General features: G+C 46.9%; 1 protein-coding gene and 1 pseudogene across 1 annotated transcript; both read left to right on the top strand.

Annotated features, from left to right (window-relative positions):
* The first annotated feature begins 3,913 nt into the window (after positions 1 to 3,913).
* On the top strand, positions 3,914 to 5,430 carry LOC120394532 (annotated as a pseudogene).
* A 9,058-nt stretch (positions 5,431 to 14,488) lies between these two features.
* Positions 14,489 to 15,424, top strand: LOC120394513 (olfactory receptor 51G2-like). Its single transcript, XM_039518730.1, has one exon. It carries the CDS (start codon positions 14,489 to 14,491, stop codon positions 15,422 to 15,424), a length of 936 nt encoding a protein of 311 aa, XP_039374664.1.
* Positions 15,425 to 26,583: the final 11,159 nt, after the last annotated feature.

The following is a 26,583-nucleotide window of genomic DNA, read 5'->3' as shown; positions in this document are numbered from 1 at the left end:
GGGTTGGACTAGATGACCTTCTGAGGTCCCTTCCAACCCTGAGATTCTATGATTCTATGATTCTATGATCACTTGATAATTGCCCTGTTCTGTTTATTCCTTCTGAAGTATTTGTACGGGTCACTGGCAGAACACTGGGGTAGATGGACCATTGGGCTGACCCAATAAGGCAGCTCTTATGTTCTTAAATTGTTTCACTGATTGAGGGGCTCCTGCAGACAGGCCATTTCCAAGGGCTCCCTCTGCTATAGAGCTGGTGTAGCCACCCTAGCAGATATCCAGGGCCTGCTGAGTGTGGAGGCTAATAAGGGGAGCGGTGGCTAGTGCTGTCACCTAGGGGTGTTGTCTGTAGCACAAGGGACAGAGGTTCATGTTTTGAGCTAGAACTAGGCTGGAAAACAGACACATTTACCCCCATGAAAAATTTTGAACCAAACTAAAATGTCTCTTTTTCATCAAATATTTGGGGTGAGTTGCCATAGAAAATGGATCATTTTTCTCTGAGAGCTCAGCTGCCATTGTGCTACCTACCTGCAGCTTCCTGGATCCCCAAGAGAAATTGGAGGCTTTTCATCTGCTTCTCCCTCATAACATAAATGATGGTTGCACTGACGGAGTCTATTGCTGCACTCAGGCAATTGAAAGGTCGAAACCTCCTGACCAGTCTGTGGCTGGGCTATTGTGCCCATCTGATACTCTAACCAGCCTTCCCATCTCTGTGCAGCCCCCTCCACCCTGTACAAGGCCCCTTCAGCAGGTCCTGCGGGCAGTGGCTACTGTGACAGGCCCTGGTACCACATCTCTGATGAGCCTGTGCTAGCTGGGAGCTGGAGAGGTTCCTAGAGCAGGTGTGGAGGCCCAGAGATTCTGGGTGGGGAGGCCTAGCTACTAGTGGATCACTGAGATCTGTGCCTAACTTTGGGGATCCCTGGATCCTGGGTCCCCCTTTTAATTCCTCAGAAAGAAGAGATGGGATCCCCCTACTGGAATGATCCAAGGGAAATTTCAATGTATGGAGCATGTGGAATCTCCCTTCCCTGGCCTGAACCTTGGGTGTTTAATGCAGGGAGAGGGGGTTGTGGGGGAGAAAGCTGTTCCTATATTATTATGAATATGATTATGACCATGATTATTTATTTAGTTATTTATTATTACACTTTATTTTATTTCAGAAAGATTACAGCTGTGCCAGCATCATCGTTAACCCTCGGACTCCCCTGAGGTAGCCATGTGACTAATCAAAATCATACGAAGAGTGATGACAAGCCTGGATTCCAGGAATAGAGCCTGTAGCAGTCTTGGCACTGCAGTCCATGTGGATAGGATCACCACACATCCCCTGTGAATTGGCCTCCTCCAGCTTTCCATTGGCTGTGACAGGGGTTAAAGCTGGTGCACACTAAGCCAAGCAGCTGAGGTTCCCTCATGGCCAAGTGGCCCCCAAGGGAATGTGCAAACATGCTTTATAAAGACAGTTGCCTCCCTGTCTGAACGGATACTGCCTGCCGCCTGTGCAACCTCTCTGATGACCGATTGTCCTTTAGGGTGAATCCTTCTGGTGTCAGCGGCTCCTCGTCTAGCAGGAATTGGGTATGTTGGCAGGTTTAGTTGGGGATTGGTCCTGCTTTGAGCACGGGGTCGGACTAGATACCTCCTGAGGTCCCTTCCAACCCTGATATTCTATGATTCTATGTTTCAGTATCTTTAAAATTCAAAGCTGTTTACATTTGCGAATGTTCTGTGCTACAGCAGCAAACTCAGCTGGGCTGTGACAGGGACTCAGTGATGGGCAGGCAGCGCTAGGTCGCTTGTCAACCTGTCCCCTATATCTGCCCATGGTACATGGTGGGTTATTCAAGCTATAAAGAAATGTGACATTCAAAGTGAGCTTGGAGTGTTAAAACCCTGATGCCCCGAGTGAGGATTTCATAAGGGGTCCCATTTCTAGAGGTGCCGCGTGCTCTGGGACTGACCCCAAATCACCTCAGGTTTAGCTGATGCAGGAAATTTAATCAGCAAATACATTTTCAACAGTTTTATTCTCCGGCTCAATTTTTAAGGCAAGAGAATTCAGAGCTGCGTTGCTCTGTGGTAATTTAATTTAATCAGCAAATGAATTTACAGTGATTTTGTTCTCTGGCTCGACTCTGAAGGCAGGAATTCAGAGTTGTATTGCTCTGTGGTAACAGGACCAATAGGGCGTATGTCTGTTTCCTGACTGGCTGAGGGCTCCAGTGTTTTTGCCCTGTAGAGACCCCTCAGAGTTACAGGGCTACTTGTATCTCTGCCCCATCTCTGGTCTCCAAGTGCCAGATCTGAGTCCTCATCGATTTCCCTTTCATGGGGTGGAATCCTACAACCCTCCCACCCTGGCTACAGCCCACTGCTGGTTGACTGTGCCTGCCCAACTGGTCCAAATGGGTTCAGTACCTGTGATTCTTCCCTCTGGGAGTCTGTGACTAGTGGTGAGACAAGTGACCAGCCAGCCTTCTTGAACCAAAGTACAGTTTAATATGAACAGTAGGAATAAAGTGTAAGATGGGAGAATAAGAGGGTTCTCAAACAGCAGGCTTGACTCCAAACCTTCCCTCTCTGACGGGGACCCAGGCAGGCCAAAGGCCTTCACACTTCCTCAGTGGTGTCTGTGCCTGTCAGTCTGAAGAGCTTCTCAGCAACAGCTGCCCCACCTTTGGACAGACTCCCAGCACTGGCAAAACAAGCCGTGTAATGTGGCTGGAGCCCAGAATTAGGCGTTTTCCAGCTAGTAGTCTGGTGTGGTCTCTCAACTTTCCTGAAGTCCTTACTGAGCAATGGCTTTTCTTTAGCTGTTGCTTCCCTTCCTGCTTGTTTCCCACCAGGCTCTGTGGTTTAACCTAATGTAGCCATAACATAAACATCCCAATAGTCAACCCAATATAGCTCTACAGCAAACAGCCCAAGAATTGGGTTGAACATACACATTCATTATGTAGTTCTATGAATACCCATGCATTTGACTTTGAAATCCACTTCCTGCAAACCCTCATCGTGCCTGAATAGCAGGTGCTGGGATCACTATGTACTAGACAGTGAGAGCTCAGGGAATGAATATTTCATATACTGATCCCAATGGCTGTTACCACCCTGGATACCGGCTACAGATTGACAGAACAGAACCTGCTATTAACCCATGGTCAGAGGAGCTACCAGACTTTTGTTTGCTGACAAGTGACTGAATGAGGGCTGAGACACAGGGATCTTTTCAGGTTCTGAAGAAATCCAGATGACAGATGCTACATTTTAAGTCCCACTCTAACCTGAGAAATCACCTCTGAAAGAAAATCAGAGGGGAAAGAATGGATTGATATGTGTGTACTACAGGACAGATGTGTAAATTTTATGCCAAAACATTTCATTGTAATACAAATATTACAAATCAAACTTTGAAAGCCAGCAGCAGAGTTGTTAGAATCTCTACAGGAGCAGTGGTAACTTAATTGCTTAATGGCTTTTGCTTTCAAAAGTATTTCAGAAGTGCTCCACATACTGTGTGCAATGGGTTTGTGCTATTAATTCTTTGTTCAGTGAACAGTTGTATGATACTGTCTCCTCGTAAATGACCAGAAGCTGTTTCTAACACTTACATTTGGGGTCATGAACACAATTTCTCTGCAATACCTGTGCATTCTTTCCAAAAAGTCAGGAGAGACCAGAACCGCAGGTCAGTGTTTCAGGAAAGAGTAGAGCTGAGGTGCAGAAAAGGGGAGTGAAAATTATCCATCACCTTGTACATGTGCATGGCTGAAATAACTTGCACACCCATGTGTGAAGAAAACCCCTCCCCTGTCCAGCTGAAGTAACTGTCTGTGTTAGCTTGTAACTTCCAAGATATCTACAGACCGTTGCATGGGGAGAGGATGCAGGTCATGTGACAATGAAGAGAGGGTAGTAGGATGATCGAACTCTCTGGATTCAGTCAGATTGGCCAGGTAAAGCACTTCAGCTCCTCTTGGGGGGATTCTTGGGAGTCAAAGTGTATCACTGGGAGGGTTTAGTAAGGGAAAGTTAATAGAGCCCATTTCTGATCAAATTTATACATATAAATCTTGAGTAATATTGTTGAAGTAAATGATATTGAATTCAGAACCTGGCCCTAAGAATTTATCCCATGTGCTGGAAAGAGGCAGAAACATTTATAAATAGCTTCAATCCAGGACAGATAAATATGATGACCATTTTCACCATGCACTTGCCATGTGTTCTCTGAAGAATCTGGACCTGGCCACTGGATACTGGGCAATATGGACTCCAGTTCTGCTCCAGTCTGGCAGTGTCTATCTTCCTATTGGTGATGTAAATCCAAGACTATGTTTTTACTCATCTTCCTTGAGCTCCTGGGAGTCTCTAGACTTGCAGTGAGAACAGAAATATGTCTCACTAAATGTCATCCAGTCTCCTGTTATTTCTCCTTTCAGGAAGGAAAGTTCAAAACTCCTCACACCTGCCCAGGACATTATGTCAGCTGTCAATGACACCAAATTCAACTCTGCAGTGTTCCTTCTCACCGGGATACCTGGGCACGAAGACTTTCATCTCTGGATCTCTATCCCCTTCTGCCTAATGTATGTTACTTTGATTGTAGGAAATTCAGTCATTCTGTTCATTATAAAAACAGATCCAAGCCTCCATGAGCCCATGTACATTTTCCTTTCCATGTTGGCCGTCACAGACCTTGGCTTATCGATATCCACCATACCTACGATACTGGGCATATTCTTGTTTAATGCTAGGGAGATCAGCTTCGATGCCTGTTTTGCCCAGTTGTTCTTTATCCACTCACTTCAGTGCATTGAATCCTCTGTGCTCTTGTTGATGGCCTTTGACCGCTACGTCGCGATCTGTAACCCACTGAGATATACTTCCATCTTAACCCTGCCAAGAATAGCCAAGATGGGACTGGTATGTGTGCTAAGAGGAGTAACCGTAATATTCCCACTCCCCCTTCTCCTGAAACGGTTCCGATACTGTCGAGCCAATGTCCTCTCCCATTCCTACTGCCTGCACCAGGACATCATGAAGCTGGCTTGTTCAGACATCACAGTCAACAGCATATATGGCTTGTCTGGTTCACTCTTAATTATGGGGTTGGACTCATTGCTCATCTTACTCTCTTATGTGATGATCCTCAAAACAGTGCTGAGCATTGCGTCCCCCACAAAATGCCTTAGGGCCCTGAACACCTGCGCCTCCCACCTCTGCGTCGTCCTGATCTTCTACACACCAGAGATAAGCTTGACTGTGATACACAGATTCGGGAACAGCTCTACTCACCTGCTTCAGATTCTCCTGAGCTACATCTACCTTCTCATTCCGCCCCTGATGAATCCAGTCGTGTACAGCGTGAAAAGCAAACACCTTCGTGCGAGGATAATCAGATTGTTTGTCAAGTGAAGGGTCTGTTCATCACCCGGTTCCAGTGCTGGTAACACAAGAGACAAAAAACCAGGGACACGGACATTTATTCCATCCTGGACCTTCACATTTGAGATGAGATGAGCTACTCACCTCCACTCTATAGAAAGATGTTGAGACGGAGCAGGGGGGTTGGACTAGATGACCTCCTGAGGTCCCTTCCAACCCTGAGATTCTATGATTCTATGATTCTAAAGCTTGAAGCAATGGGACAGGGACCGCCGCCACCCTATGTTGAGGGAGGACAGCGCACTGGGGGAATTAGACCAAGGCAGGCACCAGCATTTACAAAGTGACTGTGTTCGTGGAGAGCCAGGGGACCGGTGGGATATTGTCTGATAAAGGGACGTATTGGTAGCTGCTCCGACCTCAGAATTCCTGGCTATACAGTCAATAAAGAGAAGGGACGTGGATGCTGTTTCCTATTACACCTGTCCTGTCGCTGTCCTGTCTCTGGTTAAACACCCATAGGCCATGAAGAAAGCTGCAGAGCTAGTCTGCAGTTGCAGTCCTGGCCCTTCCTGAGCGCTTTGGGTGCTGCCTGATCCGTGAGGGCTGCAGCAACTGTGGACAGGGGCTGTTCAAGGGGTACGGGCACCTACCCTTCCCCCACGCCCACAGCCAGGTGCTTGTGACTGAGTCGTGTCAGAGACATGATTAATGTAGGAGCCCCAGGAGAAGCCATTCAAAGAGAACATCCCCACGCCCACGCTGATGGCTCTGTACACCGCACACCTGCTGAGCCCACTCCTCACTGAGGCAGAGCAGAGCTGCGTGTGTGAGTGAGGGTCTGGCACACCGGAGTCCTGTCAAGAGACTCAGGCCCAGATTCCCTCCTCCTCCCTCTGTTTGTGCTGCCCTAGCAATGCAAAGGGTTGGAAAAGGGAATCCGCTTCCCATCACAGGCATGGCTAGCTCCTCTCCCAGCCCAGCCCATTCAGTGTAGGGTGACCACCTTTTCCAAAGGCAAAAGCAGAACATATACAGGAGCCACGTCTCCACATTGACACAGTCCCTCCCTCTTCCCCCCCAGACCACTCCCTCTGCCCTATCCCGTCCCCCCAAACCCCACCCCCAGCTCCTCCTCTTTACCCGAGGCTCTTCCCACTCTCCAGGCACAAAGCCAGAGCTGGAGCATGGTAAGAGCTTCCCGGGGAGCCAGAGTCACTGTGCAGAGCCCAAGACCCTCCTCCTGCCCTGGACAGGTGGCTGTGGGTTCTGAGAGCAGCCCCCAGCTTATGTCCCTCACCCAAGGACGTACTCCCAGGAGTACTGTAGAGAGTTCCTGCTTTCTGCAGTGCACAAGAGACCCCAGCTGGACCTGTCAATGCTCAGATAGGTGGAAGTCTGGTCTTGTGGCCTTGGCACTGCTCTGTGACTCAACAGAGTTAGGTTTGATTCCCGTGCCATGTGTGACCATGGGCAAGCCATTGGCTGTCTCTGAGCCTCTGCACAGGTGGATAATAGCCCTGCCCTGCCTCACATTGGTGGCAGGAGGATAAATACTCTCAAGGTGCTCATACACTAAGGTCAGGGCTATGTCAGGATTCCACAGTGCAAAGCCACTGACATTTCTTACCACAGCCTCCTGTGACAGCTGGCTTCTGGGAAGCCACATGACTCCAGTATCTTGGTGCCTGTGGCAGATGTGGGGGTGCTCGGCATAACAGTGAGGGGTAAGCAGTGGATTTCTGAGGAGAATGTTGGAGTGTCACGGGGTCACCGGGAGTTTTGGACAGTCACCGGAATGGTGTTTTCAAGACATAGAGGCTGAAGAGTCTAACTGTCAAACAGTGGAGCAACGCCCATGGGGGCATCATCTTCGATGGGAGAAATCAGTCTGAGGGCAAAGGTCAGCTTCACACCTTGGCCCAGTAACACAGACACAGCTGAGCACTACAGTGACTGGGCCCAGGCTCACACAGGTTTTAGCAAAGTCTGATTCCAAAAGAAAATGGCAAACAGATAGGAAGATGCTCTCAGAGACACAGGGAATCTAGGCTGGGTCCCAAGAGCTTCTTGGCTTCCCAAAAGAATGTAAGTTGGGCCAGTTCTGTTTCTGTATCTCCAGAGCAAACCATGTCTAACTTAGCTTGTAATGAGATGTGAGATAGATGAGTGTAGACGTGTGACAGCTGCTTGTTATTTTAAATCCATTTTCTCTAATGCTTTGTGCCGTTTTCCAATAAACCTACTAGTTTTAAGGAGGCTGGGGGTGACTCTATAGCTCTGGTCACAAAGAGAGCTGAGGTGTCCAGTTGGACCTGCTCGATGATAAGCGTTAACCATAAATAGAGTGTTGTTCCCAGCTCGAAGAATGAGACAGTTTTGAGACTTCCCCCAAGACAGGAAAGGACCTGGTTTAGAGGGTAAAGAGACCATATATCCCAGTTTTGCTGTGACAATCCCAATTCTTCTTGGCCAGCATCTATCCTTGTTGAGTGCTTATCAGCATTCAGAGGAGCAACTTGTTTAAGTTGCATCCAAGATTACAATCCACTCAAGTCAATGATTCAAAGAGTCATAAAGTTTAAGTCCAAAAGGAACCATTAGACCATGTAGTCCAGAGGGTCTCACACTGGGGGTGGTGTGTGGAATGTATTCCGGGATGGGCATGAGAAAAAACCTTCCTGAGCACATTCTACCCATAGCAGTGAATAACTAGCCAAGCTGATTCCTCCAGACAAATTTGGTCTTCATTTGGTGCTGTGTGTTTGTCTCTAGGTGGCACAGTGCATTTTGCTGGATTTCTATTCAGTGTGCACGGCATGAAACTAAGTTGTCGTCTGTACATGGATCCGTAGGCTACAGCATGGTGTGGACCTTTCATTGTGAACAGGGACCACAATTACAGTTTTGTTTTTGCTCTTATTCCAATAGATCATTGGCTCATACCCAATTGCAAACTCTGTACAAATACAAAAAAAATCAAAAAACAAGCAAACATATAATGTGAAAACACTGCATCTCCAGTGTGGTGCACATGCCATTCAGGAGAAGTGTGCCATCACAGAAAAAAAAATGGAATTGGAGCTGAAACAATAAAGCAACTAAAAATAATCATACATTTCTCAAATATGTGTATCAAACAAGCCATTACTGTAAAAGAGGGAAAGGACGATCTAATCTGCCTGGGGCTTGCTACTCAAACCGTAAAAGCAATAAAACCAAAAAAGCCACCTCCTTCTCCAGAGGGCTGGAAAACCTGGTGGACTGAAATACAAAATGGATGGGCTACAAACCCCCTCAATACAGGAAAGATACAAATTTGGGTTACATAAAAGGAGACATGCCTCCATATATTAAATAATACCAAATACCTCCAAATATTCACTAAAACAAGTCTTAAAAGAACTGGAAATAAAATTAATCTGGCGGTACTCAGCACCTAACACAGCACCAATAAATCCACAGACTCGGTTTTCAGCAAAGGAACGTGGTCATGTTTATTGCCAATGAAGCACAGTGCTAATGCCCTCGCTCAGTGGTTACAGGAACACTAACTCATGTATGCGTGTGGCAATGGATCGGCTCAGTGAATGGCAGGACTTTCCGTTCTCCCCTCAGCCAGAAAAAGACATTGCCTCTGAGATACATGTTTATACACAGATACAGACAAGTTACGTATCAGGGTGCCACCCACTGACGTAACCAGGGGCCACCCATTACCTTATACATGTTGGGTTCGATCAAAACATCTCTGTCCATCATCCTGTTATCTTGACCTTATCCTTAAGATGAGTCAGAATGTTCCTGTTGTCTTTGGGGAATGCGTTTGGTATCGGGGTGTTCTGGTACCACCTTTCTGGAATTTGTTTGAGTATATGTATTGTGCCTATCACTACTTAAGAATGTGTGTTTCTGCAATGTCAGCCCTGTTCGTGCAAGATTCTGTGAGCAGGGCCTGCTTCTTGCTCACAACTTAACTTTGCTTTATAACCACAAAGTTTTGACTACTTTAGTCTGGGCCTCAGGCCTTATACCAGGCCTCTGCTACAGAGCCTCAAGTCTTAGGCCTTCTTTCAACTACATTTCCCCACATTTACCCATCATCCCAGAAAAAAACATAGTGCCTGGACTGAAGATGAACCAGTGGGCTAAACACTGTTATGTGGTCACCTTACTTTATCATTCATACATTCATGCGGCATCTGCCCCATATTCCCTCGCACATTCCCTTGTACGACTGATGGACAGGTTTTATTTTCCAATTGTTTTTAGTCCCCTGTGGTGGACCTGGGAATGTTAGGCCTGGGACCATGACTGAGGAATGTAATTTGATGATTGAGTCTTAGTAGTCTGGCCCTTTTACTTTGGTGCCACCACAGATAGCAACACACTCCTATTAGGCCAATTACAGTTATCATCTCTATCATCAGTAGTAGTAGGCTGAGTGTTTTGAAATATTGGGATAAGCATTGTTACAATGTGTTCCACTGTACTATGTATATGAGAAGTAAACCAAATTTGAAGTGGTGACATTACAAATGAGGCCTTTATATATCCAGCAAACAGGACAAATGTCCACTTCTCTCATAAAAGTGGGGAGCGAAGGAGCGTTCGTGTAGGCGAGTGGAGATGCCAGCCCCAACCCGGGGGTGAGGCAGAGCTGGGAGGCAGGAGGCAGTGTTGCAGCCACAGGTGACAACTTCCTGAAACTTAAGGATGCCCCTACTGGGTTCCAGTGATGGGCGACAGCTTCGCACAGGGGCGGAGGGACTAGGGCGAGAAACTGTGTGTCTCCTGTTTTCTCTTTGGGAAATATGGTCACCCTAAGAGATGCTCAGTGTGGAAGGTTGATGGGGGGCTTGTGCTGCCACCTAGGGGTGTGGTCCTGTAGCACTAGAGACAGAGTTTCATGGTTTGAGCTAGAACTGTGTTGCAAAAGAGAGCGCCCCCCCCACCCCTCCACACAATTTTGACCCAATGATGCTGCCCAGCTGCAACTGCCTGAATCGCCAAGAGAAATTGGAGGTGTTTCATCTGCCTCTTCCTCATAACATAAATGAAGGTGGCATTGACGGAGTCTATGGCTGGACTCCGGGCAAGAAATGTTGAAACATCTGAACCAGTCTGTGGCTGGGATTTTGTGCCCATCAGCTACTCTAATCATCCCTCCCATGTCTGTGCAGCCCCCTGCACCCTGTACAACTCACTCTTCAGCAGATCCTGTGGGCAGTGGCTACTGTGACAGGCCCTGGTAGCACATCTCTGATGAACCTGTGCTAGCAGGGCGGTAGAGAGCATCCAGGAGCAGTTGAGGAGGCCCAGAGATTGTGGGTGGGGAGGCCTAGCTACCAGTGGATCACTGAGATCTGTGCCTAACTTTGGGGAGCCCTGGATCCTGGGTCCCTCTTTTCATTCCTCAGGGAGAAGGGACGGGACCTCCCCTCCTGGAACGATTCAAGAGAAATTTCCAGGTACAGAGCATTGTGGAATATTCCTTCCCTGGCCCGCACCCTGGTTTAGTAATACAGGAAATGGGGGCTGCCGGGGAGAAATATGCTCCTATATTATTATAATTATATTTTATTTTATTTCAGCAAGATCACAGCTGTGACGGGTTCATTGCTACCCCTCGGACGTCTCCAAGGTAGCCAGGTGACTAATTGAAATCATATGAACAGTGATGACAAGCCCAGATTCCAGGAATAGAGCCTGCAGCAGGGCGGGCGCTGCAGTCCAGGTTTGCAGGATCATTACGCATCCTCTTTGATTTGGCTTCCTGCAGTTTGCTTTGGCCATGATAGGGGTTAAAGCTGGTGCACAGGAAGCCAAGAAGCTGACGTTCCCTGATGGCCAAGTGGCCCCCAAAGGAATGTGCAGACAGGCTTCATAAAGACAGTTGCCTCCCTGTCTGAACAGACACTGCCTGCTGCCTGTTCTACCTCTCTGATGACTCCTTTTCCTTTAGGCTGAAGACTTCTGGTGTAAGCAGCTCCTCATCTAGCAGGAATTGGGTATGTTGGCAGGTTTCACTATCTTTAAAACGTGAAGTGAAGGGGAAAGGCTGCAAGCTGTTTCCATTTGTAGATGTTCTGTGCAGCGGCAGCAAACTCAGCTGGTCTGTTGGGGTGATTCAGTGACAGGGGATGTAGGGCAGGAGCGCTCGGTCACTTGGAGTCCCCTCCCCTACACCTGCCCATGAACCAAGGTGGGCTCTTCAAGCTACACTGAAATCTGACATTCAAAGTGAGCTCGGAGCATTAAAACTCCAGTGCCCTGGGTTAGGATTTGTCAAGTTGTCCCATTTCTAGAGGAGCAGTGTGCTCTGGGCCCGATCCTGAAACCCCACGGAATATTAGTGACTAGTTCACAAATTACCTCAGGGTTATTTGTTCCAGGCAATGTAATCAGTAAATGCATATAAAATTATTTTATTCTCTGGTTCGATTGTGAAGGCAGGAATTCAGAGCTGCGTTGCTCTGTGGTAGCAGGTCTGATAGGGCATATTTCTGTTTCCTGACTGGCTAAGGGCTCCAGCATTTCTGCCTTGTATATACCCCTCAGAGTTACAGGGCTACCAAATCTCTGCCCTTCCTCTGGTCTCCAAGTGCCAGATGTCAGGCATAATAGCTTTCCCTCTCATTGAGTGAAATCCCATGATCCTCCCACCCTCAGACTGGGACCTTGTCTACCGCACACTGTGGGTCGAATGTGTTTTCCCTGCAGGTCCAAGTGGGTTAGGCACATGTGTTTCTTCCCTTTGTGAGCATGTGACTAGTGACAAGTGACCAGCCAGCCTTCTGGAACCTAAATACTGTTTAATTTGAACTGTAGGATTAAAGCATAACATGAGAGAATAAGAGGATTTTAAAACAACAGCCTGTACAAGTCTCTGACCCCAAACCCTCCCACTCTGATGGGGACCCAGGAACGCCGAGGGCCTTCAGACTTCCCCAGCGGCATCTGTGCCTGTTGGTATGAAGAGATTCTCAGCAACAGCTGCCCCAGCTCTGCACAAGCTCCCAGCACTGCCAAAACAAGCTGTGTAATGTGCCTGGAGCCTGGAAATAGGCTTTTCCCAGCTTGTAGCTACGGAGTGGTCTCTCAGCTTCCCTGAGGTATTCACTGAGAGATGGCTTTTCTTCAGCTGTTGCTTCCCTTTCTGCTTGTTTTCCAGCAGCCTGTTACTAAACTAACATGAACCATACTGGTTTCACCCAGTACAGCCATAACATAAACAGTCAGCCCAATGTAGCTATAAAGCTACCATCCTAAGAACTGGGTTTAACACGCACATTAATTATGACAGCTCAGCTCCATGTCGGATAAAATGCTGTTCCCAGGTGCTACAGATATTATGAATACAGGACAAAGACAGTCAGAGAGAGAGCAATAGGTGACTTTCCTGTGTGAAATGAAGTTCCATTTCCATGAATACTCCTGCATTTGACTTTGAAATCCACTAACTGCAAACCCTCATCGTGCCTGAATAACAGGTGCTAGAGTTACTGTGTACTAGAGAGTGAGAGTTCGGGAAATGCATATTTTCTATACTGATCCCAATGGCTGTTACCGCTCCAGATACAGGCTGAAGCCTGACAGAACAGAACCTGAGGAGAACCAGTCAGCTATTAACCCAGGGACAGAGGAGCTCCGAGACTTTTGTTTGCTGGCAATCAACTGAATGAGGGCTGGGACGCTGCAATCTTTTCAGGTTCTGAAGAAATCCCGATGACAGACGTTACATTTTAAGTCCCACCCTAACCCAAGAAATCATTTCTGAAAGCGGATCAGATGGGAAAGAATGGACTGACACGTGTATGCTGAAGTACAGATGTGTAAATGTTATGCAAAAACTTTTCATTGTAATACAGATATTACAAACCAAACATTCATGCCATGCCTGTATACTGAAAGCCAGAAGCAGTGTGTCATCTTGTAACTTTGCAGATATTTACGGACCCTTGCATGGTGAGAGGATGCAGGACCTGTGAGAATGAAGAGAAGCTTGTACGGTGAATGGACTGTCTGGATTCAGTCAACATGGTTGAGGCAAAGCATTTCAACTCCTCTTGGAGGGATTCTTAGGGGTAAAAGTGTATCACCTGGTGCATTTGGTAAGGGAAGGTTAATAGAGCCCCGTTCTGAAGGAATTAACCCATGTAAATCTGGAGTGATACCACTGAAGATATTGAATTCAGAACCTGTCCCTAAGAATTTATCCCATGTGCTGGAAAGGGGCAGAAACATTTATAAATAGCTTCAATCCCGGACAGATAAATACAATGACCAGCATCACCATGCACTTGCCATGTGTTTGCACACACTCCATGATAAAATGGGCCAGAAAGAGTGTCTGTACGAAGATCACAACTGTAAATGCACATAGTGCACAATAGGCTGTGGAACTCCCAGCTCAAGATATCTATGAGACCAAGAGCTTGGCAGGCTTCAAAGAGGGATGGGATGTTTATATGGGTAAAAATTAAATCCCATTATAGTTGTGAGGATCTTTTTCAAAAAGTCATGGAAGGACTCTAAACCTTCCTGATTTACACCACCAAATATGTCTAAGTAGTTGGTGTCAGGGGGAAACTTTCCCTGGGAGCAGATTATCTCATAGCTGCCAGGGGCGACTCTAGGATTTGCACTGCCCCAAGCACGGCGGCACGCCGCGGGGGGAAGCTCTGGCGGTCGCCAGTCCCGCGGCTCTGGTGGACCTCCCGCAGACGTGCCTGCGGGAGGTCCACCGGAGCCTCCTGCCGCTCTCTGCTTGTCGCGCTGGGGTCTGGAGCCGGCCCTAATAGCTGCCTATTGCAGGGCTTGTTCCACTTTTCTCTGAAGAATCTAGGAAATGGCCACTAAATACTGAGCTGAATGGACCACATGTCTGATCCAGTCTGGCAGTGTCTATCTTCCTGGTGGTGGTGAAAATCCAAGACTATGTAGACGCTCATTTTCCTTGAGATCCTGGGAGTCTCTAGACTTGCATTGAGAGCAGAAAGATGTCTCCCTAAATATCATCTAGTCTCCTGTTATTTCTCCTTTCAGAAACTAAAGTTCAAAACTCGTTGCACCTGCCCAGGACATTATGTCAGCTGTCAATGACACCAAATTCAACTCTGCAGTGTTCCTTCTCACCGGGATACCTGGGCAAGAAGACGTCCATCTCTGGATCTCTGTCTGCTTCTGCTTAATGTATGTTATTTCGATAATAGGAAATTCAGTCATTCTGTTCATTATAAAAACAGATCCAAGCCTCCATGAGCCCATGTACATTTTCCTTTCCATGTTGGCCATCACAGACCTTGGCTTATTGATAGCCACCATGCCGACAATACTGGGCATATTCTTGTTTAATGCTAGGGAGATCAGCTTTGATGCCTGTTTTACCCAGTTGTTCTTTATTCAGTCGCTTCAATGCATTGAGTCTTCCGTACTCTTGTTGATGGCCTTTGACCGCTTCATCGCCATCTGTAACCCACTGAGATATGCTTCCATTTTAACACTACCAAGAATAGCCAAGATGGGACTGATGTGTTTGCTAAGAGGAATAGCCGTAATATTCCCATTCCCTCTTCTCCTGAAACGGTTCCAATACTGTCGAGCCAATGTCCTCTCCCATTCCTACTGTGCGCACCAGGAGGTCATGAAGTTGGCTTGTTCAGACATCACAGTCAACAACCTCTATGGCTTGTCTCTTTCATTCTTAATGATGGGGTTGGATTTACTGCTCATCTTCCTCTCGTATGTGATGATCCTCCAAACAGTGCTGAGCGTTGTGTCGCAGACAAAGTGTCTTCGGGTCCTGAACACCTGCGTCTCCCACCTCTGTGTCTTCCTGCTCTTCTACACTTCAGAGATTGGTTTGTCTGTGATACACAGATTTGGCAACAGCTCTACTCACCTGCTTAAGATTCTCCTGGGCTATGTCTACCTGCTGGTCCCGCCTCTGATGAACCCAGTCGTGTACAGCGTGAAAAGCAAACACCTTCGATCAAGGATAATCAGATTGTTCATCAAGTGAAGGATCAGTTCATCACCCACTTCCAGCACTGGTGACACTGGAGACGAAAAACCCAGGACACAGACACTTATTCCATCCTGGACCCTTACATCTGAGACAAGATTTGAGCAGGTGGTTGGACTAGATGACCTCCTGAGGTCCCTTCCAACCATGATTCTATGATTCTATGATTCTAAGATGAGCTACTCATCTCCTCTCTATAGAAAGAGGTTGAGACGGGGTCTAAGACTTGGAGGATTGGGAATGAGACTTCCCCCACCTGCTGGTGAGTGAGGACAGCACACAGGGGGAAGGAGTCCAAGGCAGGCAGCAGCATTTACAAAGTTTGTGGAGAGCCAGGGGACCAGTGGGATGTTGATATAAGAGCCCTATTGGTAGCTGCTCTGACCTCATAATTCCTCTTGATACAGTCAATAAAGAGAAGGGACGTGGATGTTGTTTCCTATTACACCTGGCCTGCCCCTGTCCCGTCTCTGGTTAAACATCCATAGGCCATGGAGAAAGCTGCAGAGCTGTTCTGCAGTCTCAGTCCTGATTCACTGTGAGCGCTCTGGTTGCTGTGTGATCCATGAGGGGCTATTCAATGTGCATAGACACCCACCCTTCCCCTACGCCCTCAGCCAGGTGCTTGTGACTGAGTCGTGTCAGACACATGATTAACACAGGAGCCCCTGGAGAAGCCTTTCAGGCAACCCCCCCTGCACACAGTTGATGTCTCAGCACCGCACACCTGCTGAGCCCATTCCCCCTCCCCCGAGCAGAGCTGCCTGTGTGAATGAGGGTCTGACACACAGGAGTCCTGACAAGAGCCTGAGGCCAAGTTTCCCTCCATGTCCCCTGTGTTTGTGCTGCCCCAGCTGCTTCCCAAGGGGTGGAAATGGGAATCAGCTCCCCCAGAGAGGCCCAGGTAGCTCCTGTCCCAGTCCAGCCCATTCACTGTAGGGTGAGCACCTGTTCAAAAGGCAACAGCGGAACATATACAGGGGCACCATCCCCCGTGTGGCCCCGTCCCTGCTCTGCCTTTTTCCCTGAGGCACCTCCCTCTGCCCCATCTCTTACCTGAATCCACAACCCCCTGCTCCATCCCCTTCCCCCTTTGCCCCTCCCTCTGCCCCATCTCTTCCCCAGAACCCCACCCCCCGCTCCTCCTCTTTACCTCAGGCCGCAACCCCTCTCCAGACCCAAAGCCAGAGCCAGGCCATGGTAAGATCTGCCCAGGTTTCCAGAACCACTGTAAGGAGCCCCAGACCCTACTCCTATCCTGGGCAGGTGGCTGGTGGGCCCGAGAGCAGCCCCCATCTTCTATCACCAAACCCAAGACATACCCCCAGGGAAGTTGGAGAGTCCAGGTCTCCCCACATTGGCCCAGAAGAGGAAGTGCAGGGGGCAGAGATTTGAGGGAAGAGATGAGGCAGAGGGTGTGGCAAGCCTGAACCAATGCTAACCACAGCAGGCAGGGCGGGGGAGTCTCCTGAGGAAAGGAGGATGGGGCTGGAGGGTAGGAGACCTTGTGTTTTGGAGACGACTGAATTAATGCGATCCCACAAAGGGGGCTATTGTTTTAAGTACCCCAGGCTGAGAGTAAGATTGAGGGTTAAACAAAATTGCTAAGCAGGGACCCCCCCCTGTAGTAGCTGTGTATCCTGTGCTGCTGGAGGTGGTATCCCCAGAAATAGAGGGGTTTTCTGTACTGAATGTGACAAATGTTTTTTTAAAGTTTACTTTAAATCCAGAATCCCAGTACCAAATGGCTTCTGTGTTCCAGGGTACTCGATATTGCTAAAATGTTTTGCCTATGGGGTACTGCAATGCACTCGCATTATTCCATACTGCTGTAAAAATATGTTTAAAAAATTGTTGCAAACAAATAAATTGTGAAGTATATAAACAATATCTTTCTAGTAAGTAAAACAGAAAAGGAGCATAAAGGGTTTCTGCAGTAGTTACTGGGTTGTTCCTTAAAAAACCACAATAAACCTAAACAAAAGAAGCAGCTAGTGCATGGGGAAGCTTGAAAAAGGGGTTAATGAAAACACCTGCTTTGGTCACCCCAACAATAAGTTCCCTTTCGTGTTATATCCTAGCGCTAAAAATGTCTGTATTGTTAGTATAATCAGGCAAAGTACCGGTACTGGGGAAAAAACACCTGCTGCATACTAAACCAAAGCATTAACAGCTCCAAAAAGCAAACTAAAACTCTGTAAGCAAACTGCTCTTGCTGCTTACTAAACACTACAACAAGCCCAAGCACTTGTCACAGCAAATAAAGTTATTGTAAAAAGCCATCATGCTCTAAAAAAACTCGTAAGTCATAACAATTTATCCAAAGGGCATATAAAAATAAATAAACCTATACAATGGATCTTTGCTGTCATAACAAAAAATGTTCAATTAGTTACCCGAAATAAAACCCTAAAATATCTGTATGGGGTCTAACCTTAAAAGGTCAAAAACATATTTATAAACCGTGCAAAAAATCTACAGCACACACTGTCTTTAAGGTAACTCTGGTTTAACAGCTAATTGAAAAATAAAAATAAAGACATCAACATCTATAACAACATTGCACTACCCGTGCATTCAGTACGACAATGATTTGTAACCCAGCACCAGCCACAGTTGATTACTTTGAACAACACCGCTCTGTCTGCTGGATATCTAGACGTGTTTATATAAATACAGTTTGCTCCTGAAGTCTCTCCTCATCCCAGCCTGCTGTCAGGGGAGAACTCACCCAGATCCTGCTGACACAGGCTGATGCACCAGGTGATATTATGGAGTTGCCTGCCATAGCAGTGGACTGGGCTTCTTGATCCAGGAGGTCCCTTCCAGGCCTATGTCCCTATGTCCCATTAGCCCACTTTGCATCACACCGGGCGCTCGTGTGGAGTTACTTGTCCACTATGCCCTGGCCGATGGATTTGGCCCTCAATAGATTCCGGAAAAAGCATGACTCAGCGTTTTCATCTGGAAGAGGAATTGTTCGTGGGCTCCAGTTTAGTGATATCACAGGAGCTTAATTCCCTGAGTTTCTGGTAATCTCAGCATGCTGAGCCCCCAGCTGCCCCTCCCCAGCCACTAGCCTCAGAGAGAAAGGATGGTTCAGTGGTTAAAGTGCTGGCCTGGGATACAGAAGAATTGGCTTCAGTTCAGGCTCTTGAACTGACTTCTTCTGTGACTTTGGGAAACTCACGTAGTCCCTCTGTTCTTCAGCAATATGTGTTTTAATACGGCTCAATGTAAAGGTTACATCTAGGAACAAAGGATGCTGGTCATCTTTACCAGATAGGGGAGGCAGTGCTGGGAAGCAGTTACTCTGAGAATGACTTGGGGGTCATAGTGGTTAATCAGCTGAACATGACCTCCCAGTGCAACACGGCGGCCAAAAACGCTACTGCAATCTGGGATGTATAACCAGGAGAATCTGAAGTTGGAGCAGAGAGGTTATTTTATCTATTTATTTGGCACTGGTGTGACTGCTGCCAGAATATTGTGTCTAGTTCTGGTGTCTACAGTTCTTGATGGACGTTGATAAATTGGAGAAGGTGCAGAGAAGAGACATGGGAACGATGAAAGGATTAGATGTAGACATACCCTTAGAGTGACAGACTCAAGGATCTCAGTCTTTTTAGCTTAACAAAGAGAAGGTTAAGGGGTGACTTGTTCACAGTCTGTACGTAGTGGTGTGAGGAACAAATGTTTAACAATGTGCCTTACTTAGGATGCAGTGTCACTAATCCAAATTATGACTGGTACTACCAGGGAATTGGTTTACCCAATTTGTACTTACTATGTCACATATATATATTTTTACCACTTCGTTTTTAACTTGACTTCATGTTGTTTGCTGCCATTCCTTTGAGGATTTTTATCTGTGTGTTGGTTAAACAGTTTAGCAATGTTACGCACATTGTAAATGATGTACAGCAATAATACAGTTGTTTTTACATGGTAGACAAGTTTTAATTAACTGATGGTGAGTTTTAGCTGATTGCCAACTTAATTGTCCATATATGGTAAGTTGAGGTGTATTTGACCAGTGTCTTATTTATAAAGCACTTCATTTTCCTTTTCTTGATGCTTGAGGGTTCCTTCACTATATACTGATATCATCTGGTGTTTTTGTGGTGTGATATCTTTTAGTGTCTTTGGTCTGTAGGATTTCATTGCATGTTTCTTCCCTACTATATTTTTAAAGTTCCTATGGACCTCTTTTGCTAGCAACCCAGCACATCCATACTTTTTGAAACTCTCTGGGGATTTTTAGGGAGGGGTTAAGGGGATTCCCTAACACATAGCTTTCTGCCATGTTAGACTGTGAGTCCTACAGAGGGCAGCTCACTTCCTTACCAGAGCAGTGGTTGGGGATCGGCAGTGTTGACAGATGTTCCACTGCTTGTGTGTGTTCTCCCTGTGTGCTGTCGAAGCTCTGCGCAGACAGATGGCACAGCAGACCTCGAGAGAACCACCCAATAAATCCACAGGGTCAGGTTTTCAGCAAGGGCACTTGGTCAGGTTTATTGCCAATGAAGCACGGTGCTAATGGTTACAGGAACACTCACACATGTATGCCCATGACAATGGTCTGGCTCAGTGAATGGCAGGACTTTCCATTCTCCCCTCGGCCAGAGAAACATATTGCCTCTGAGATACATCTTTATACACAGATACAAACAAGTTACCTATTGCCCCTGACAGATCAGAATGCCACCCTCTAACGTTTTAGGCTGCCACCCATTGACATATCCAAGGGCCGCCCATTACCTTGTACATGTTGGTTTCATCAAAACCTCTCTATCCATCATGCTGTTGTTCCTGCCCTTCTCCTTAAGATGGGTCCGCATCTTCCTGATATCTTTGCCCAGTGGTATTAATTGCACTGAGCTACTGCACAGGGTACTGATAAATGTTACACATTAAGAGGCACTTGGATGCTACAGTCATTGGAGCCATAGTTAAGTGCCTTAGAGAGATTTCAGCTCATAAGGATGATTTGGGGCACTGGGTGGAGAACCTGAACTCTTCCCAACACCCCTCGGTGATGCGGCCTGTCATTAGCACAGCCCCCTTTGACGTGGGAGTTCTGTGCCCCTCCTCCAGCTCGGCAGTCAGAGGGGGAATCAGGACTTGCTTTCAGAGAGCGAAGGATCTGGAGAGCGTTGCCTGGCCGAACAGAGGCCTGCTGGGCTGCCCCTCGGTCTGATCCTGACCCCCACCCACTCCATGAGCACTAAGACCAGTTCTAGCGGTGGAGATAGACCTGACACCCTGCATCCAAATTTCCAACATCACCAAGCTGGATCAGGGGAGGGGGTTGTTTGGGTCCAATAGAGAGCTACCAGCAGGCATTTGTAGCTGGGTTTGGGTTACGGCCCTTTCAATTAAGAATGTGCATGACCTTGCTTACCCGGCATGTGCATGGCTCATGCCTGCTCATAAGGAGGAGCCCTCTGACCTGTGCCCCAGGAACCAGTGCCTCTGCGAGCCTGCCACTGTTATCTCTGGCTGGTTGTGGTGTAACCCTGTTCCTTACAACAGGAGGCTCTGTAGCCCAGTGCAGAGGGAAACAGCGTCTCTGACACTGATGCACTGTGTGACCAGAAATGGCCACTAACTTACCCTCAGTACCTTCATTTGTGTGTTCTCTGCTTGAGATGCATCCAGCAGCAACATCTTTGGGGATTTTATAGGGAGTTTTGCATTATTTCATGTCTTTCTGAAAGCCCCAATTCTGGGATCAAAACACTGCATGGGAATCTCATTTTCAGTTTTCTTTTAAAAGTTTATTTTAAAAAAGTGAGTTGCAGAAAAACAAGAAAACCTGAAGCAGGTGCACCCCAAAGGCTCAGAAAACAAAGGCACATGAAAACAAACCCCACAGTAGTATATTTTTAAATCTCATTATTTTAAAACAATCTTATGATTTTTGGGGGTGTGAATCATAATTTTTAAATGGGGCTTGGCGATACCACGTACTTAGTTGAAAAGATATGAAGAGCAAGTAGCAGAAGACACAAAAATTAGCAGCCATTTTTAAAGTATCTCATAAGCAGGAAGCCTGCCAAACAATCAGTGGGGCCACTGGATGATTGAGGTGCTAAATGAGCACTCAAGGAAGATGAGGCTGTTGCATAGAGGCTCAAGGAATTCTTTGCATTGTTCTTCACTGCAGAGGACGTGAAGGAGATTCCCACACCTGAGCCATTCTTTTAGGTGACAAATCTGAGGAACTGTCCCACACAGAGGCGTGAATAGAGGAGGCTGTGATGTTTCATCCCATATTCATCACAGTGATATTATTATGACATGATTATGAGGGGCCTGGCTGGCACATGATGGCATATATCACATTGCCTATCTTGAAGGACGATCACTCACTCTCACAGACCTTGGGAGACAGGCCAGTCCTCACGTACAGACACACCCCCAGCCTGAAGCAATGACACACCACACAACAAAAACACTAGCTCAGGAACCAAACTCTGCAACAAACCCCGGTGCCAAATATGTCTGCATATGTGTTCAAGGGACACCATCATTAGGCCCTAAGCACATCAGCCACACCATCAGGGGCTTGGTCACCTGCACATCTACCAATGTGATAGATGCCATCAGGTGCCAGCAATGCCCCTCTGCCATGTACATTGGCCAAACCAGACAGTCTCTACGCAAAAGAATAAATGGGCACAAATCTGACATCAGGAATTATAACATTCAAAAATCAGAAGGAGAACACTTTAATCTCCCTGGCTACTCAATAACAGGCTTAAAAGTGGCAGTTCTTCAACAAAAAAACTTCAAAAACAGACTCCAACGAGAAACTGGAAAACTGGAATTATTTGCAAACTGCGCACCATCAAATTAGGCCTGAATAGAGGGGGAAACGGAGTCTATGGCTGGACTTGGGGCATAGAAATGTCGAAACATCTGAACCAGTCTAGGGCTGGGGAATTGTGCCCAGCAGCTACTTTAATCTGCCCTCCCATGTCTGTGCAGCCCCCGCCACCCTGTTCAACTCACTCTTCAGCAGATCCTGTGGGCAGTGGCTACTAAGACAGGCCCTGGTAGCCCATCTCTTATGAACCTGTGCTAGCAGGGAGCTGGAGAGAGTCCTAGAGCAGATGTGGAGGCCCAGAGATTGTGGGTGGGGGGCCTAGATACCAGTGGATCACTGAGATCTGTGCATAACTTTGGGGAGCCCTGGATCCTGGGTCCCCCTTTTCATTCCTCAGGGAGAAGGGACAGGACCTCCCCTCCTGGAACGATTCAAGGGAAATTTCCAGGTACAGACCATTGTGGAATATCTCTTCCCTGGCCCACACCCTGGTTTAGTAATACAGGAAATGGGGGCTACCGGGGAGAAATATGCTCCTATATTATTATAATTATATTTTATTTTATTTCAGCAAGATCACAGCTGTGACAGGTTCATTGCTACCCCTCGGACGTCTCCAAGGTAGCCAGGTGACTAATCAAAATCATATGAACAGTGATGACAAGCCCAGATTCCAGGAATAGAGCCTGCAGCAGGGCTGGCGCTGCAGTCCAGGTGGGTAGGATCACTACTCATCCTCTTTGATTTGGCTTCCTGCAGTTTGCTTTGGCCATGATAGGGGTTAAAGCTGGTGCACAGGAAGCCAAGAAGCTGAAGATCCCTGATGGCCAAGTGGCCCCCGAGGGAATGTGCAGACAGGCTTCATAAAGACAGTTGCCTCCGTGTCTGAACAGATGCTGCCTGCTGCCAGTGCTACCTCTCCAATGACTCCTTTTCCTTTAGGCTGAAGACTTCTGGTGTCAGCAGCTGCTCGTCTAGCAGGAATTGGGTACGTTGGGAGGTTTCACTGTCTTTAAAACGTGAAGTGAAGGGGAAAGGCTGCAAACTGTTTCCATTTGCAGATGTTCTGTGCAGCGGCAGCAAACTCAGCTGGTCTGTTGGGATGATATCAGTGTCAGGGGCTGGAGGGCAGGAGCGCTAGGTCACTTGGAAACCCCTCCCTTACACCTGCCCATGAACCAAGGTGGGCTGTTCAAGCTACACAGAAATCTGACATTCAAAGTGAGCTCGGAGCATTAAAACTCCAGTGCCCTGGGTTAGGAGTTGTCAAGTTGTCCCATGTCTAGAGGACCGGTGTGCTCTGGGCCCGATCCTGAAATCCCATGGAATATCAGTGACCTCAGGGTTATTTGTTCCAGGAAATGTAATCAGTAAATGCATATACAATTATTTTATTCTCTGGTTCGATTGTGAAGGCAGGAATTCAGAGCTGCGTTGCTCTGTGGTAACAAGTCCGATAGGGCATATTTCTGTTTCCTGACTGGCTGAGGGCTCCAGCATTTCTGCCTTGTATATACCCCTCAGAGTTACAGGGCTACCAAATCTCTGACCCTCCTCTGGTCTCCAATTGCCAGATGTCAGGCATAACAGCTTTCCTTCTCATTGAGTGAAATCCCACGATCCTCCCACCCTCAGACTGGGACCTTGTCCACCGCACACTGTGGGCCGAATGTGTTTTCCCTGTAGGTCCGAGTGGGTTAGGCACATGTGTTTCTTCCCTTTGTGAGCATGTGACTAGTGACAAGTGACCAGTCAGCCTTCTCGAACCCAAATACTGTTTAATATGAACAGTAGGAATAAAGCATAACATGAGAGAATAATAGGATTTTAAAACAACAGCCTGTACATGTCTCTGACCCCAAACCCTCCCAGTCTGACAGGGACCCAGGAACGCCGAGGGCCTTCAGACTTCCCCAGCGGCGTCTGTGCCTGTCGGTATGAAGAGATTCTCAGCAACAGCTGCCCCAGCTCTGCACAAGCTCCCAGCACTGCCAAAACAAGCTGTGTAATGTGCCTGGAGCCTGGAAATAGGCTTTTCCCAGCTTGTAGCTACGGAGTGGTCTCTCAGCTTCCCTGAGGTACTCACTGAGAGATGGCTTTTCTTCAGCTGTTGCTTCCCTTTCTGCTTGTTTTCCAGCAGCCTGTTACTAAACTAACATGAACCATACTGGTTTCACCCAGTACAGCCATAACATAAACAGTCAGCCCAATGTAGCTATAAAGCTACCATCCTAAGAACTGGGTTTAACACTCACATTCATTATGACAGCTCAGCTCCATGTCGGATACAATGCTGTTCCCAGGTGCTACAGATTTTATGAATACAGGACAAAGACATTCAGAGAGAGAGCAATAGGTGACTTTCCTGTTTGAAATGAAGTTCCATTTCCATGAATACTCCTGCATTTGACTTTAAAATCCACTAACTGCAAACCCTCATCGTGCCTGAATAACAGGTGCTAGAGTTACTGTGTACTAGAGAGTGAGAGTTCAGGGAATGAATATTTTCTATACTGATCTCAATGGTTGTTACTGCTCTGCATACAGACTGCAGCCTGACAGAACAGAACCTGAGGAGAACCAGTCAGCTATTAACCCAGGGACAGAAGAGCTCCGAGACTTTTGTTTGCTGACAATTGACTGAATGAGGGCTGGGACGCTGCAATCTTTTCAGGTTCTGAAGAAATCCCGATGACAGATGTTACATTTTAAGTCCCACTCTAACCCAAGAAATCATTTCTGAAAGCGGATCAGAGGGGAAAGAATGGACTGACACATGTATGCTGAAGTACAGATGTGTAAATGTTATGCCAAAACTTTTCATTGTAATACAGATATTACAAACCAAACATTCATGCCATGCCTGTATACTGAAAGCCAGAAGCAGTGTTGTTGGAATCGCTACAGGAAGGAACAGTGGTAACTGTATTGCTTAATGGCTTTTGCTTTAGAAAATATTTCAGTAGTACTTCAAATACTGTTGGCAATAGGTTTGAGCTCTTAACTCTTTGTTCAGTGAACAGCTGTATGATACTGTCTCCTGGGAAATGGCCAGAAGCTGTTTCTAACACTTACATTTGGGGTCATGAACATTATCCCTCTACAATACCTGGGAAAGTCTTCTGAAAAGGTCATGAGATAACAGAACCGTTGGTCTGTGTTTCAGCAGAGTCAAGCTGAGGTGCAGAAAAGGGGAGTGTTACAGTGGTTGTATATAATTTTCACCCATCACCTCTTACATGCACATGGATGACATAACTTGCACACTCAAGTGGATATTAGTGCAAACCTGGTTTTCCACTATTCACCCAATTGTGATGCCAAACCCTCTCGCACCCAACTGAAGTAACTGTCTGTGTCATTTTGTAACTTTGCAGATATTTACGGGCACTTGCATGGTGAGAGGATGCAGGACCTGTGAGAATGAAGAGAAGCCTGTACGGTGAATGGACTGTCTGGATTCAGTCAACATTGTTGAGGTAAAGCATTTCAGCTCCTCTTGGAGGGATTCTTAGGGGTAAAAGTGTATCACCTGGTGCATTTGGTAAGGGAAGGTTAATAGAGCCCTGTTCTCAAGGAATTAACCAATGTAAATCTGGAGTGATACCATTAAGACAATATTGAATTCAGAATCAGGCCCTAAGAATTTATCCCATGTGCTGGAAAGAGGCAGACACATTTATAAATAGCTTCAATTCCGGACAGATAAAAACAATGACCAATATCACCATGCACTTGCACACATGCCATGATACAATGGACCAGAAAGAGTGTCTGTGGGAAGGTCACAACTGTAAAATCACATCGTGCACAATAGGCTATGGAACTCCCAGCTCAAGATATCTATGGGGCCAAGAGCTTAGCAGGCCTCAAGGAGGGATGAGATGTTTATATCGGTAAAAATTAAATCCCATTATAGTTATGAGGATCTCTTTTAAAAAAGTCTTGGAAGGGATCTAAACTTTCCTGATTTACACCACAAAATATGTCTAAGTAGTGGGTGTGAGGGGAAAACTTTCCCTGGGAGCAGGTTATCTCAGCTGCCTATTGCAGGACTTGTTCCACTTTCCTCCGAACAATCTAGGAAATGGCCACTCAGTACTGAGCCGAATGGACCACATGTATGATCCAGTTTGGCAGTGCCTATCTTCCTGGTGGCGGTGAAAATCCAATCCAATGTAGTCACTCATTTTCCTTTAGCTTCTGGGAGTCTCTGGACTTGCATTGAGAGCAGAAAGATGTCTCCCTAAATATCATCTAGTCTCTTGTTATTTCTCCTTTCAGAAACTAAAGTTCAAAACTCCTTGGACCTGCCCAGGACATT

Source organism: Mauremys reevesii, unplaced genomic scaffold (assembly GCF_016161935.1).
Source record: "Mauremys reevesii isolate NIE-2019 unplaced genomic scaffold, ASM1616193v1 Contig63, whole genome shotgun sequence".
NCBI classification, from domain to species: Eukaryota; Metazoa; Chordata; order Testudines; family Geoemydidae; genus Mauremys; species Mauremys reevesii.
This window is presented reverse-complemented; position numbering and strand designations above follow the sequence as displayed.